The 13,995-nt window shown below is 38.8% G+C and overlaps 1 protein-coding gene across 1 annotated transcript; it reads right to left on the reverse strand.

Annotated features, from left to right (window-relative positions):
• Positions 1–11: 11 nt before the first annotated feature.
• On the reverse strand, positions 12–12,802 carry LOC134496923 (vomeronasal type-2 receptor 26-like). The gene is made up of 4 exons (XM_063302639.1): positions 12,581–12,802; positions 8,743–8,869; positions 7,440–8,344; positions 12–38 (listed from the first exon to the last, which is right to left on the reverse strand). Exons 1-4 carry the CDS (start codon positions 12,800–12,802, stop codon positions 12–14), a joined length of 1,281 nt encoding a protein of 426 aa, XP_063158709.1.
• Positions 12,803–13,995: the final 1,193 nt, after the last annotated feature.

Consider the following 13,995-nt stretch of genomic DNA (forward strand, 5'->3'; position numbering starts at 1 on the left):
AACTGTCAAAGTCAGACTCCTGTGACTTCTGGAGATGGCTGAATAGAAGCACAAAGGGGGGCAAATGGGGAATGTGGACAGTTACAGAAAATGCTGCTTGTGTGCTGTGGGGGTGGGGGAGAAGCCTTAAGCGGCTGAATTGCGCATGAACAGTTAATTGTGACTTCGCTTTGAAACTGGATGCTGATTCTCATTCAATAAACTTAATTCATATCCTGCATGGCTTGTGATTAAGTTTCATTTAGGGGAATACAGAACTGGGTTCATCACAAATACATATTTTATTATAAAATTCAGTGGGTGAATGTTAACAGTTTATCATAATTAATTTCTGCTACATTCTGACATATAACCCTCTTCAGAGCCACAGACAACTCAGCCTGAACATATGACATCACTGAAAGTGGATTATTGTTTTTCTTGATGCACTGTGTGAAGGTTTTGAGTTCACCAAGAGTGTCTCACATGAAATATAATTTATCCAGTTTGTTGGAAATGCTTATGATGATCCGAGGGCCTCAGGTCTGGAAAGTCTACAGCATAAGCTTTTAATAAGCTCCGCTTCACTGGTTCTGCCCACTTGCTCGTCATCTTCTTGTAGACACCCCATAAACAATGATGTAGCATTTTTTGACACACCCTTTCAGAATCTGTGTCATGCTAACATCTTGAGACCCCATCACTTCTAAAACAAGTAATAAGATAGAATTGGACTGGTGGCTTCACTTATCTGAAATGCTCTTTTCTTAATCTTTTTTTTTTTTTTTTACTTTTTTACTTACCATTTGATGTTTTGCAGAACCTACAGTAACAAGGCAGCATGAGTTCATCCTGTACATTCTCCTCAAAGAAGATTTATGGCTCAGGAGTGCAGGACCTTTTTTCCTTCTTCTAACCCCACACTTCGGAAGCTTTGGGGTCAATTTTACACCCAACGAAGTGTGCGTTTGCCATCAGTATTTGCCATCTTCAAGCTGCTGGTCTTTTATTTTCCAAAAGCATGCTGGGCTTTAGACTGGCGAACTTCCATGCAGCAACTGCCCAGGCATGTCTGGACATACCACCTTCACCCCACCCTACTCCTTGCCCAGAATCATGACTCTGACATGTCTGGATATGTGCATCTTCTGCCTAGACAGGCCTGGACACCCTCCACCCCATCCCTACCCCTTTTTGCTAACTTATATGACTGTGCATGCCCATAATCTCAGATCTCACATATGGTTCTGACATGTCTAGATGTGTGGATAAGAAGTAGATGGCTAGGTTGGATGCTCTGTGTGTGTGTGTGTGTGTGTGTGTGTGTGTGTGTGTGTGTGAGAGAGAGAGAGAGAGAGAGAGAGAGAGAGAGAGTTTGTTTACCAGTTAAATTTTCCTGGCTTTGCTGGAGAGGGGAATAAAACTTTATTAAGGTCATGCTTCAAAACGTTTATGTGTGTATTTGCGTTATCAGTTAAATTTGCAAACATGTGGGTGTGTGTATGCATGTGCATGTGTATGTTCAAGTTAAAATTTGCAAACAATGTGTCTTTCACTGCTACAAAAGGCAAAGCCACCTGCTGTTTTCACATTACGTTGGCCTTATTTGAATCCCTATGGGATTAGGGTTAAGTGAATAGCTCTGTGGCTGCTGTGGTTTAAAAGGTTTTTTTTTTCTTTTTCCTGCATCCGAGGGAGTGGTTTTAAAACTCCATAGAAATAAAAACTTATAAAGGGTGGGAAGGCAAATGCAGGCTGTGGGCATTTTAGGGGCTCCTATTCCTGCATTCAAGGTGCTGATTTTAAAACTCCACATTTTTTTTTAAAAAAGATCATTAGGCTATTATTTATTTCACAAGGCATAACAGATTTCACTTCCCAAATACACCACAGCCTAGGGTTCTGTTAACGATTCACTTTACTTAGTTTTGTTTAAATCCATATAGGATTAGGGCTTAGTTTGGGGTTAAGCTAAGCATACACTCTAAGATTGACTGTCACCGTTTTCTTGATGGGATTAGGTTCAACATGTCATGTCCTGTAGGTGTCATGACTTTGTGATTCCAGTATGGGGGAGTCCCCCATATGGGAGAGATGGGTGGCGATAAAAATATGATAAATAAATAAATCACATGGGGAGGGGGTATGCCTTCAGCAAAGGATCGTTACCTTGTCGTGGTGCTGGAGCTTGAGCACCTCAATGATGCCATGAGCTAAACTGTGTAGGGCCACCCAAGACGGGAAGGTCATGACAGAGAGGTCAGACTAAATGCCACCCCTGGGGAAGGTAATGGCAACCCACCCCAGTATACTTGCCATGAAAACTAAATGGATCAGTACAACCAGAGATATGTCGGTATACCATCGGAAGATGAGACCCCCAGGTCGGAAGATGGTCAAAATGCTACTGGGGAGGAACAGAGGATGAATTCAACTAGCCCCAGACGTGATGACGCAGCTAGCTCAAAGCCGAAAGGACGGTTAGCGGCCGACGGTGCTGGTGGTGAACGGCGAATCCGATGTTCTAAGGATCAACACGCCATTGGAACCTGGAATGTAAGATCTATGAGCCAGGGCAAATTGGATGTGGTTATTGGTGAGATGTCAAGATTAAAGATAGACATTTTGGGCATCAGCGAACTGAAATGGACTGGAATGGGCCACTTCACATCAAATGACCACCAGATCTACTACTGTGGACAAGAGGACCACAGAAGAAATGGAGTAGCCTTCATAATTAATAGTCAAGTGGCTAAAGCAGTGCTTGGATACAATCCAAAAAATGATAGAATGATCTCAATTCGAATTCAGGGCAAGCCATTTAACATCACAGTGATCCAAATATACGCCCCAACCACAGATGCTGAAGAAGCTGAAGTAGAGCAGTTCTATGAGGATCTGCAGCACCTACTGGACAACACGCCTAAAAGAGATGTTATTTTCATCACGGGAGACTGGAATGCTAAGGTGGGCAGTCAAATGACACCTGGAATTACAGGTAAGCATGGCCTGGGAGAACAAAATGAAGCAGGACATAGGCTGATAGAATTTTGCCAAGACAACTCACTCTGCAATACGAACACTCTCTTCCAACAACCTAAGAGACGGCTTTATACATGGACTTCACCAGATGGACAACACCGAAATCAGATTGACTACATCCTTTGCAGCCAAAGGTGGAGGTCATCTATACAGTCGGTAAAAACAAGACCTGGAGCTGACTGTAGTTCTGATCACGAACTTCTTCTTGCACAATTTAGGATCAGACTAAAGAGATTAGGGAAGACCCACAGATCAGCTAGATATGAGCTCACTAATATCCCTCAGGAATATGCAGTGGAGGTAAAGAATCGATTTAAGGGACTGGACATAGTAGATAGGGTCCTGGAAGAACTATGGACAGACGTTCGCAACATTGTTCAGGAGGCGGCAACAAAATACATCCCAAAGAAAGAGAAAACCAAGAAGGCAAAATGGCTGTCTGCTGAGACACTAGAAGTAGCCCAAGAAAGAAGGAAAGCAAAAGGCAACAATGATAGGGGGAGATATGCCCAATTAAATGCAAAATTCCAGAGGTTAGCCAGAAGAGATAAGGAATTATTTTTAAACAAGCAATGCCGGAAGTGGAAGAAGATAATAGAATAGGAAGGACAAGAGACCTCTTCCAGAAAATTAGAAACATTGGAGGTAAATTCCAGGCAAAAATGGGTATGATCAAAAACAAAGATGGCAAGGACCTAACAGAAGAAGAAGAGATCAAGAAAAGGTGGCAAGAATATACAGAATATCTGTATAGGAAGGATAACAATATTGTGGATAGCTTTGATGGTGTGGTCAGTGAGCTAGAGCCAGACATCCTGAAGAGTGAGGTTGAGTGGGCCTTAAGAAGCATCGCTAATAACAAGGCAGCAGGAGATGACGGCATCCCAGCTGAACTGTTCAAAATCTTGCAAGATGATGCTGTCAAGGTAATGCATGCTATATGCCAGCAAATTTGGAAAACACAGGAATGGCCATCAGATTGGAAAAAATCAACTTACATCCCCATACCAAAAAAGGGAAACACTAAAGAATGTTCAAACTATCGAACAGTGGCACTCATTTCACATGCCAGTAAGGTAATGCTCAAGATCCTGCAAGGTAGACTTCAGCAATTCATGGAGTGAGAATTGCCAGATGTACAAGCTGGGTTTAGAAAAGGCAGAGGAACTAGGGACCAAATTGCCAATATCCGCTGGATAATGGAAAAAGCCAGGGAGTTTCAGAAAAACATCTATTTCTGTTTTATTGACTATTCTAAAGCCTTTGACTGTGTGGACCATAACAAATTGTGGCAAGTTCTTAGCGGTATCGGGATACCAAGTCATCTTGTCTGCCTCCTGAAGAATCTGGATAACGACCAAGTAGCAACAGTACGAACAGACCACGGAACAACAGACTGGTTTAAGATTGGGAAAGGAGTATGGCAGGGCTGTATACTCTCACCCTACCTATTCAACTTGTACGCAGAACACATCATGCGACATGCTGGGCTTGAGGAATCCAAGGCTGGAGTTAAAATTGCTGGAAAAACATTAACAATCTCAGATATGCAGATGATACCACTTTGATGGCTGAAAGCGAAGAGGAACTGAGGAGCCTTATGATGAAGGTGAAAGAAGAAAGTGCAGAAGCTGGATTGCAACTAAACCTCAAAAAAACCAAGATTATGGCAACCAGCTTGATCGATAACTGGCAAATAGAGGGAGAAAATGTAGAAGCAGTGAAAGACTTTGTATTTCTAGGTGCGAAGATTACTGCAGATGCTGACTGCAGTCAGGAAATCAGAAGACGCTTAATCCTTGGGAGAAGAGCAATGACAAATCTCGATAAAATAGTTAAGAGCAGAGACATCACACTGACAACAAAGGTCCGCATTGTTAAAGCAATGGTGTTCCCCGTAGTAACATATGGCTGTCAGAGCTGGACCATAAGGAAGGCTGAGAGAAGGAAGATCAATGCTTTTGAACTGTGGTGTTGGAGGAAAATTCTGAAGGTGCCTTGGACTGCAAGAAGATCCAACCAGTCCATCCTCCAGGAAATAAAGCCAGACTGCTCACTTGAGGGCATGATATTAAAGGCAAAACTGAAATACTTTGGCCACACAATGAGAAGACAGGACACCCTGGAGAAGATGCTGATGCTAGGAAGAGTGGAGCACAAAAGGAAGAGGGGCCGACCAAGGGCAAGGTGGATGGATGTTATTCTAGAGGTGACGGACTCATCCCTGGGGGAGCTGGGGGTGTTGACGACCGACAGGAAGCTCTGGCGTGGGCTGGTCCATGAAGTCACGAAGAGTCGGAAGCGACTGAATGAATAAACAACAAAAGGGGATATGCATGTCATATCTTGTTAGGGTCATGACCTGGTGAAATCCGCATCATGTGGAGTTTATTTACTTTGGTGACATCACTGACTAAAGAAACAGGTAAGACACCATCAAAGTTCGTATACACTATTACTACTACAGTATAGTCTAACTTGCCAAGAGAAACAGTAAAACTTCAGTAAATTTTCACTCAATTTTCCCATGATATCCTTTGTCAAAAATTCATTCAGTGCTATTTTAATGAGGTAGGTATGTAATATCTGTTAACCTTTCTGTTAGAAATATTCCCTTGTGGGCACTGAAGACATTATCATAAGAATAAACAAAAGTTGGTAAAAGGATTATGATTCCCTGTAGTAAAAGAAGTTGTGCATTGGCAAAGTGAATGGAGCTGAAAAAAAGTTTAGCTGTAGACCTAAAAGAGCTGATAAGCAGTGAGGTTAATGAGGTGGTCAAATCCACTGTCCAGAAAAATATGTTAACAGAGAACCTATCATGCTATTCAACCTCCTGCATATTTGGAAGTGAATGGCAAAGAACCCCCAAAGTGATAGAAAGACAGTCAAATATACTCACAGGTTGCAAGATTCCACACAGTAAGTGCTCTGAAAACACCTGATTGCATGTGTTGCTTTGAAGTAGGTGTTATGGTGTGATTCATAGAATCAGAGCTTCAGCTCAGGTAAATATCAAAGCATCATTCAGTGATTTCCTCAGCCTGTCTGAACAAGAAATGCAATACTCCAGGCGGCTATAAAAAGCTTTGAAACACTCAGGTATCAAAGATCAAAACACTGGAGATCAACTCTTCCAGAGAAATTGAAGTTGATCTGGCCAGTGCAAGGAAAATAAAAGTAAAAAATAAATACAACAGAGCAACTGACCAAATTTGCATTATCGGAGATATCTTGATGCACCTCCCTGTTCCATTTCATTTCATTTCATTTCATTTCATTTCATTTCATTTCATTTCAATTCAATTCATTTCATTTCAATTCAATTTCATTCTTTTTTTCTATTTTAAAAGTACAACTGAAATTGGAAAAATAATGGATTCATGATTATATGGTTGTCCAGATATTACTGAAATTATAGAAACCCTTTAAGAATGGCTGGTAGCAAAAACAACAAGAACAACTCTGGGTGATGTAGTTAAGCAACATGGGGATCAGCTATTTGACACCAGTAAACTGAACTGAAGGTTTTCTAATTATAGTTTATTATGTTTTTTTTTTTTTTTTAATCTATTCAATCATGTTTGATTGTCAGAGACTGCCTGGACAGGTCTCTGCAGATTTCTTGACAAGAAAACCACTTTTTCAGAAGTGGTTTGACATTTCCTCCTTCCTAAGGTTAAGAGAGAGTGACTGGCCAAAAGTAATCAAGCCGGCTTTGTGCCTAAGGTGGGACTAGAACTCTGTCTTCTGATTTCTATCCTGATGCCTTAACCATTAGACCAGTCTGGCTCTCATTACGGTACTATACAATAATTCAAATTCTCACTAGAGAAGTAAGAACTGGTATAGCTATAAAAGTTCAGCTTGAAGTCTGATTCCATTTTCAGAAATTCCTATTCATACTTCAAAATCAAGACATTCCGTTTAGCCCAATGTTTATCATTTTTCTTAGAATCCACCCTATTTATATGAAAGCTGTTTTAGATTTGTTAACTGTCCCCAATGCCCTTTCATGGCTTGAAAGGTATATGTTTAGGGTTAAAACATAGAATGGATTTTATTTATTTATTTATGGTTTTGAAATTTTGGATTTGCTTTTAGCACTCCAATCCTAGTAGTTTCTGAAGCTCTTATTGTTGGTATCAGTAATATTCAATATATTCAATAGATTTTTTTAAATAAGCAGAAGAGACCTGAAAAGCTTCCCCCCCACTTTTAAAGATTATATTGAACTGAACAGAATTAAAATAATTGTATAAGAATAACAATAGATTTTTATTTTTTTTTTCATATATACTGGGAAGTAACTCTGGAGAATTCCCAAGAGGTTTCCTCTTGATATGTGATATTGGATTATATCTTTGACTGTTTCTATTCTCCCAAAAATAACATGAACTCTTTATGCTATTTTATGCTATCCTTTTGTTTTGTCTTCTTAGCTGATCTTTCTTGTTCATATCAGGCCTTAACACTATGATATAACATTTGGGAGAAAAGATACAAATCAGTAACCCAGCACTAGAGGCTATAATGGAGAAGATCTCCACAGCAACCATATATTTTCCTTTTGCACTCAGATATGTTGGAACAAAGGACAACCAAACACTGCAGAAGATTAACATGCTGAAGGTGATAAACTTGGCTTCATTGAAAGCATCAGGCAATTTCCTGGCTAGGAAAGCCACTGTGAAGCTGATTATTGCAAGGAAGCCCATAAAGCCCAAGACACAGTAGAATATGAAGACGGATCCTTCGTTACACACCAGAACTATTTCTTCTGCCACTGAATTTGTGACAGCATCTGGGAATGGGGGAGAGGTTGTCAGCCATGTAGCACAAATAATTCCTTGAATAAATGAGCAGCCCAACACAATGGACATGGCTAATCTTTTCCCCACCCATTGGGTCATCTTGGAACCTGGTCTGGTGGCCATGAAAGCCAGAACCACAATGATGGTTTTGGCCAACACACAAGAAATGGCCACAGAGAAGATGATGCCAAAGGCAGTTTGACGAAGGACACATGTCACCTTGTCAGGTTGCCCAATGAATAGCAAAGTACAAAAAAATGATAACAGGAGAGCAATAAGGAGAGCATACGTGAGATTCTGGTTGTTGGCTTTCACTATGGGAGTGTCCTGATGTTTAATAAAGATTGAAAGGACTCCAATTGTGACCCAAGAAAAGAAAAGAGCTGAACTTGCCAAAACAGTCCCCAAAGTTTCTTCATACTTCAAGAACGTTATAACTTTTGGGAGGCACAAATCCTGCTTCTCATTGGGATATTGATCTTCTGCACACTGAAAGCAGTCATCCAGGTCTAGAAAATACAATAGCACATAAATAATAGATTACACAAAAATAATGAAACCTGAATAATACAATGTTTAAAGAAAGTTCTGTTTAATATCAGAAAATCAAATGTGTTGGTATAGTTGCCATAAGCTCACCATTGCTCAATTATTTGCTCAGGGATTCACTACTTGTAATTAAATCTTAAATACTTTGCAAGGCATTTATTTGTATCCATGTTCCATTGGACCAATTTGCCAAGCTGAGTAGTTAATCTCTGGCACTGTTTTGACACATTTTTACTCACACATTATTTTTGTTGTATTTTAAGTGAGTGTGTGGGTATGTGTGTGTGTTTGTGTATGTGTGTGTGTGTGTGTGTGTGTGTGTATATATATATATATATATATATATATATTATCTTACCATCCTGGTTTGAGATCTTGCCCTGTGGACACTGAAGACAATTATAGCAGCAAAATGGCTTCCCTTCTATCTTGCTCTTACTGTAACCTGAATGGCACTTCCCATTACACAGAGAATGTGGCTGGACCTATCCACAAATAAAAGAACAAAATCATTTGTTTTTTCACAAGCTTTTATCCAGTACCAGTATATTAAGGACTGTCTATCCAGTCTGCTTTCCTACCACCACATGTGTCCATAATAAGAGGTGGAAAAAAATGCTTTTATCAAGAAGTGATTTCAGCAGGAGAAAGACCTCAATAAGCTGTTACATTAACTCAGAATTTCAATGTCCAATGATACAATTTTAATGAGGGAAGAGAGAGGATGAATTTGTTTGTAACTGCTGTAAAGATTGGAAGTCACTTCTTTACATATCTTTTCTTTCTATTTGTATTTCTTTTCATAGTTTTTTTAATTTTTTTTCACTTCATATTATTTTCTCTTTTTTTTTCCTTTCTTTAATCTTACTGTATATTATTTCATGATTATCTTTTATCTCTGATGATTATACACACACACACACACACACATGGGATATTCCATATGGAATGAATGAATGAATTAATATGTATGTATGTATGTATGTATGTGTGTGTGTGTGTGTGTGTGTGTATGTATGTATGTATGTATGTATATATATATATTCCATAGCTGTCATTGACAGATGAAGTTACTCTTTTATCTATTCAGTGAAACTGGCTGCAGTATCTTTCTCCTTTTGTATTTTCTGTGAAGTCCCCTTTTGAGACAGTCAGTTCCAATATAACTTTTGGGAAATTTGTTTTATTAGGACAGAGCTTGCAAAATGTAGAGGAATGTGCACGAAAAAGCAGGACAAAGCAGAAATGCTAATGAATACTGGGAGGGAGAGTGCTTTTTGTCTCAAAGGGTAGATAGACCAAAATATTTTACTCCAAAAATGATTGCTTGGTACAGGAGTCAGATTGATACATCTTTCCTTTTGAATGTTTATGTGGCTTTTTCAGGGTTTGAAGGTTTTCGTTTTCATTTTGAATTCTGAGTCAATGAACCTATTCTGTTTTCTCATATCTCCCATCCCTTCCCTGACACACTTATGCACACTATCATTCACCTGTTGGGTCTCTAGTGGAAATGACTTGCTAAGCCAAGCCAGATGGGCTGGAAAATCTTCAGGGACAAGTGTAACACACTGTTTCTGAATGTGGATCTGGGATCCAAGACAGTTTTCAAAACAGTGAAATGATGACTGGACATAGGCCAAAAGGTAAATGAATGATACCTGGTTAAAGCTTTGTGGCCATACAATAGCATCATCAATAGTTATCATTTCCTCTTGGAAATCCATGGGGTCTGTCCTTCCAACCCTGATTCTCAGGAAAGACAGATTTGAAAATGTGATCCAGTTCATAATATCAAATCCAGTCTCTAACTCTCCATTTTGGTTGAAGGAAACTTTTTCCCCAGCACTATTGTTAAAAGAGACACTTTGCACAAAACGGTTCAGCTGAACGAGAGAAGAAGCAAAGTGAAGAGTTATTTATCAGGATGAAAAATAATATTCCTTTCCTTCTTGGAAGTAGTTAAATAATAAACTTAAAAAAAAATAAATATGAAGGATAGTTGGTGATGTTAAAATGACATTAATTAATACTTAACATTGCCTAATAGGTCACTATTATGATTTTAATGCATCCAGAAAACAAAATATTGAACAAAACGTTTAAAGGAAATACAGATAAATAACATATTTTTGTTGTTGTTTGACCATGTCCTATTCTCGGAGACTGCCTGTACAGGTCCCTGCAGTTTTCTTGGCAAGTTTTTTTTTTTTTTTTGTCTCCAGAAGTGGTGTGCCATTTCCTTCTCCTTCCTAGGACTGAGAAAGAGTGAAGATCCCAAGGTCTCCCAGCTGGCTTTGTGCCTAAAGCAGGACTACAACTCACAGTCTCCTGGTTTCTAGCCTGATGCCTAAACCACTAGACCAAACTAGCTCTCAACAGAAAAATAGATAGCAAAAAATATAAATTCCAGTCCACTTTAAAGAGGATATTGAACACAGAAATTCAATGATGGTGGGGCTACAAAAGTTACAAAAAATGTAGTGTTATTACAAAAAGAGATTTTACATATTAGCCCCTCAAAAGAAATTCAGTATTAATTAGTTGGCAAAGCCAAAAGCTCTATTCAGAGTAACTGACAATTCTTTCACAGCACATTACCTATTTTTGCTTTGTGATTTCTGCTTTCTCCATTAAAACAAAACCAAAAATCCTAGAAAATAGGGCCCTATTAAGCAATGGACTGATACAATTACCAAAACATTGGATGCAAACATTGGAACGGTCAGGCATATGGCGCAAGACCAAACAGCATTTTGTTCTGTTATACATAGGATCACCATGAGTCATAAACAACTTGAGAGCAACTAGCAACAACAACATTAAGTGACCATGGATTTAAAAAAAAGAAAAAAAAATCAAGGAGGCACAAGAGAGTTTCTCTTTACCTCATGAACTTGTAACCAATGATCTCTGACTTTTGGACTATTCATGCCTTGCAATTAATCCTAACAACGGGAGTTCCTATTGCCACATGTGTAAACTGACCAACACAATAATTCCAAAGGCAAAAATCTGTGTGAGGTGATCCACATCTGGGATTTCTTCACAGAATCAAGTTTTGAATTATTTTGAGGGTGATGTCTTTGAAAGCCTGGAAGATTGCAGCTGTCTTTATTGTGGTCCTTAACCAGCACAAGGAATTTAATATTCAAATATCCAAAACTAAAATGACAATATCAGGGTAATTGGGAAAAGTACATAATATGGCTAAAAGGTAGTATTAAGTCAACATATGCTAATGGACTTGTTCAGGCTATACAAATACAACAACAGCAACAGAAGGATGCCTAGAGGCTCATTTTATATATGTTGTGTGAATTATATTTAACCTCTTCTTGTGTATGTGTGTTTGTGTGTATGTGCATTTGTGTGTGAGAGAGTCTTTGTATTTACAAGTTTGTGTATTTACAAGGGTTTATAAGGATAAGTGCAACCTTTCTGCCTCCAGTGAGGAATATGCAGATGGAAATTTAGGCCATGCCATAACTTTACTCTCCAGATGAACTCCTAAGTGGAATGAAAAATGTGGCACAGTATGAACCTGTATGAGTTTTAAGACTGATCAAGAGGGTCCCAAGTTCCCTTCCAAATTCAGTAATCCTTGAGTCTGAGAGGTTGTTTAATGGTGCAAACCTGAGATTAATGACAGTAGAGACCTGGTTGCTTATACGACTCATTGTACTGAAAGGAGGAAAAAGGCAAGAAGATAATATACTGAAACAATCTTTTAAAATTCCTATCAGTCAAAGTGAGGGAAGGAACAGGAATAGATCATTAAATTCTAAAAAAGAAAATATTATTTGGCATAATTTCACAATATGTCACATAGATTCTAATTAATCTTGGAATAATGACTGTGTTCACCATCCAAATTCATTCTTTCTGTCATGAGTACTGATGGTGAGCAGGAGGGGGTCCCTACCCAGGGAGAAAAGCACATGCATAGTTTAGAGGCTTTGAACTTTCCTTCAAAGAAACTCAGAGCAGACCTGCCTTGAGTTTTGGGTATATCTGTGTGGGTTTCCCACAGTCTTTCAGTTTGGCAGGATTTTCTGTCTGCTAGAGTAAGGCAATAAACACCATCTCAGTGTAGTTCTTCGCTCTAAGATAGGACAGTTTCCACCCACTAATCCCCACCAATCATCGCTACAGATATGGTGAACCCACCATAGTTTGTCTGCTTGGGACATTACCTTCCACAGTGGTTGCTTCAGAAGGTTCAGTCTGGTTTCATGTTCACCTGCTCTGAACTTTCTGATGGATGAATGTAAGTCATGCAAAGCATGTGCCACCACATAGGCTGCATTATAGATGCTGTAGCTGTGGCCAGTCATATGCATTTCAAAGACAGATGTAGGCAGCGTGTCCAGTTTCTCCTCTCCATTGCAGAGGACCTCATCTTCCTCTTCAGTCATGTTGATGGGGAAGGAACATTCAAATGCATTTTTCCAGAAGACCTTGAAGAGGCTGTCTTCTTTTTCCAAGATAGGGTTTCTTGACTGAAGAAATTCCTGGAATCCTACTAACTTCTCTGAGTGAATTGCAAAGGATAAAGCACCATGGAGGAAGACTAGACCAATATTTCTTACAAAGGGAACTGATGTGAAATCCATTTGGGCTGTCATAATCCAGATTTTACCCTTGTTCCATAGTGGTACATTATCATCTTTCAGCCTGTTGGAAAGTATTCTTAGAAGAATTATGTGATCAGTTTCACCATGAAGGACCACAACATTAGCAGTGCTTCTCATAACTTCATAATATATTTTACTCCCTTCTTCCAGTGAATCAACCAGACTATTGGAATAAGTACTTTGGGGGAATTTTTCAATGAAGGCAAAGCAGATGCCTCTCTTGACAAACATGGGAACCACATTTTGTACAAACCTCTCACCATTCTCGTTATTTACAGTATATGCACCAATCCATGTCCATCTGAAATGAAGCAGTAATTTGACCATACCCTTGTACTGATGTTCTGCATTTGGGAAAATCTGTTGCTGGAAAGTATTCTGATTTTTGACATCAGTTTCTGGAACAAACCCATATATGATCTAAAAATAATGATGAATGAGAAAGACATACAGTATTGTCAGATAAAATGTTGGTAGTGACAATCTTTCAATATTGTAGGTCCAAATTAGAAATTAAGTTGCAATCCATATTTCAAAGTATGAATCCAGTTATATTTCACATCCGTATTTGGGGACTGTCCATGAACTAGAAAGGTTCAGAATTTCCCCTAGATCTTATGAATGAACAGAACTTGAAGAAATGGATTGAGTAGATCTGTAATTCTATAACATAGAGAGTGGGATGGCTGAGCTGCATTAGCAAAACTGAACCATTGTGCAGTGCTTGACCAGATTTTCCAAGCAGCTGCATGAGTTTATATCTCATGGAATGAAGACTTGTCACATTAGATTAGTGAAGCAGAATTTGGAATATATTTCCTATTGTTGGAGATTTCTGTGCCATATCTCAAAGTATCTGACAGAATCTATTTTATTACTATTTTCAGCTCTAGTTACTTTGATAGACTGTGATTGAATATTGATGTAACCTTAGAGAGACAAAATATAAATGCATTTATAACTGTTGTAAAGAA

Source organism: Candoia aspera, chromosome 4, assembly GCF_035149785.1.
Source record: "Candoia aspera isolate rCanAsp1 chromosome 4, rCanAsp1.hap2, whole genome shotgun sequence".
Taxonomy (NCBI): Eukaryota; Metazoa; Chordata; class Lepidosauria; order Squamata; family Boidae; genus Candoia; species Candoia aspera.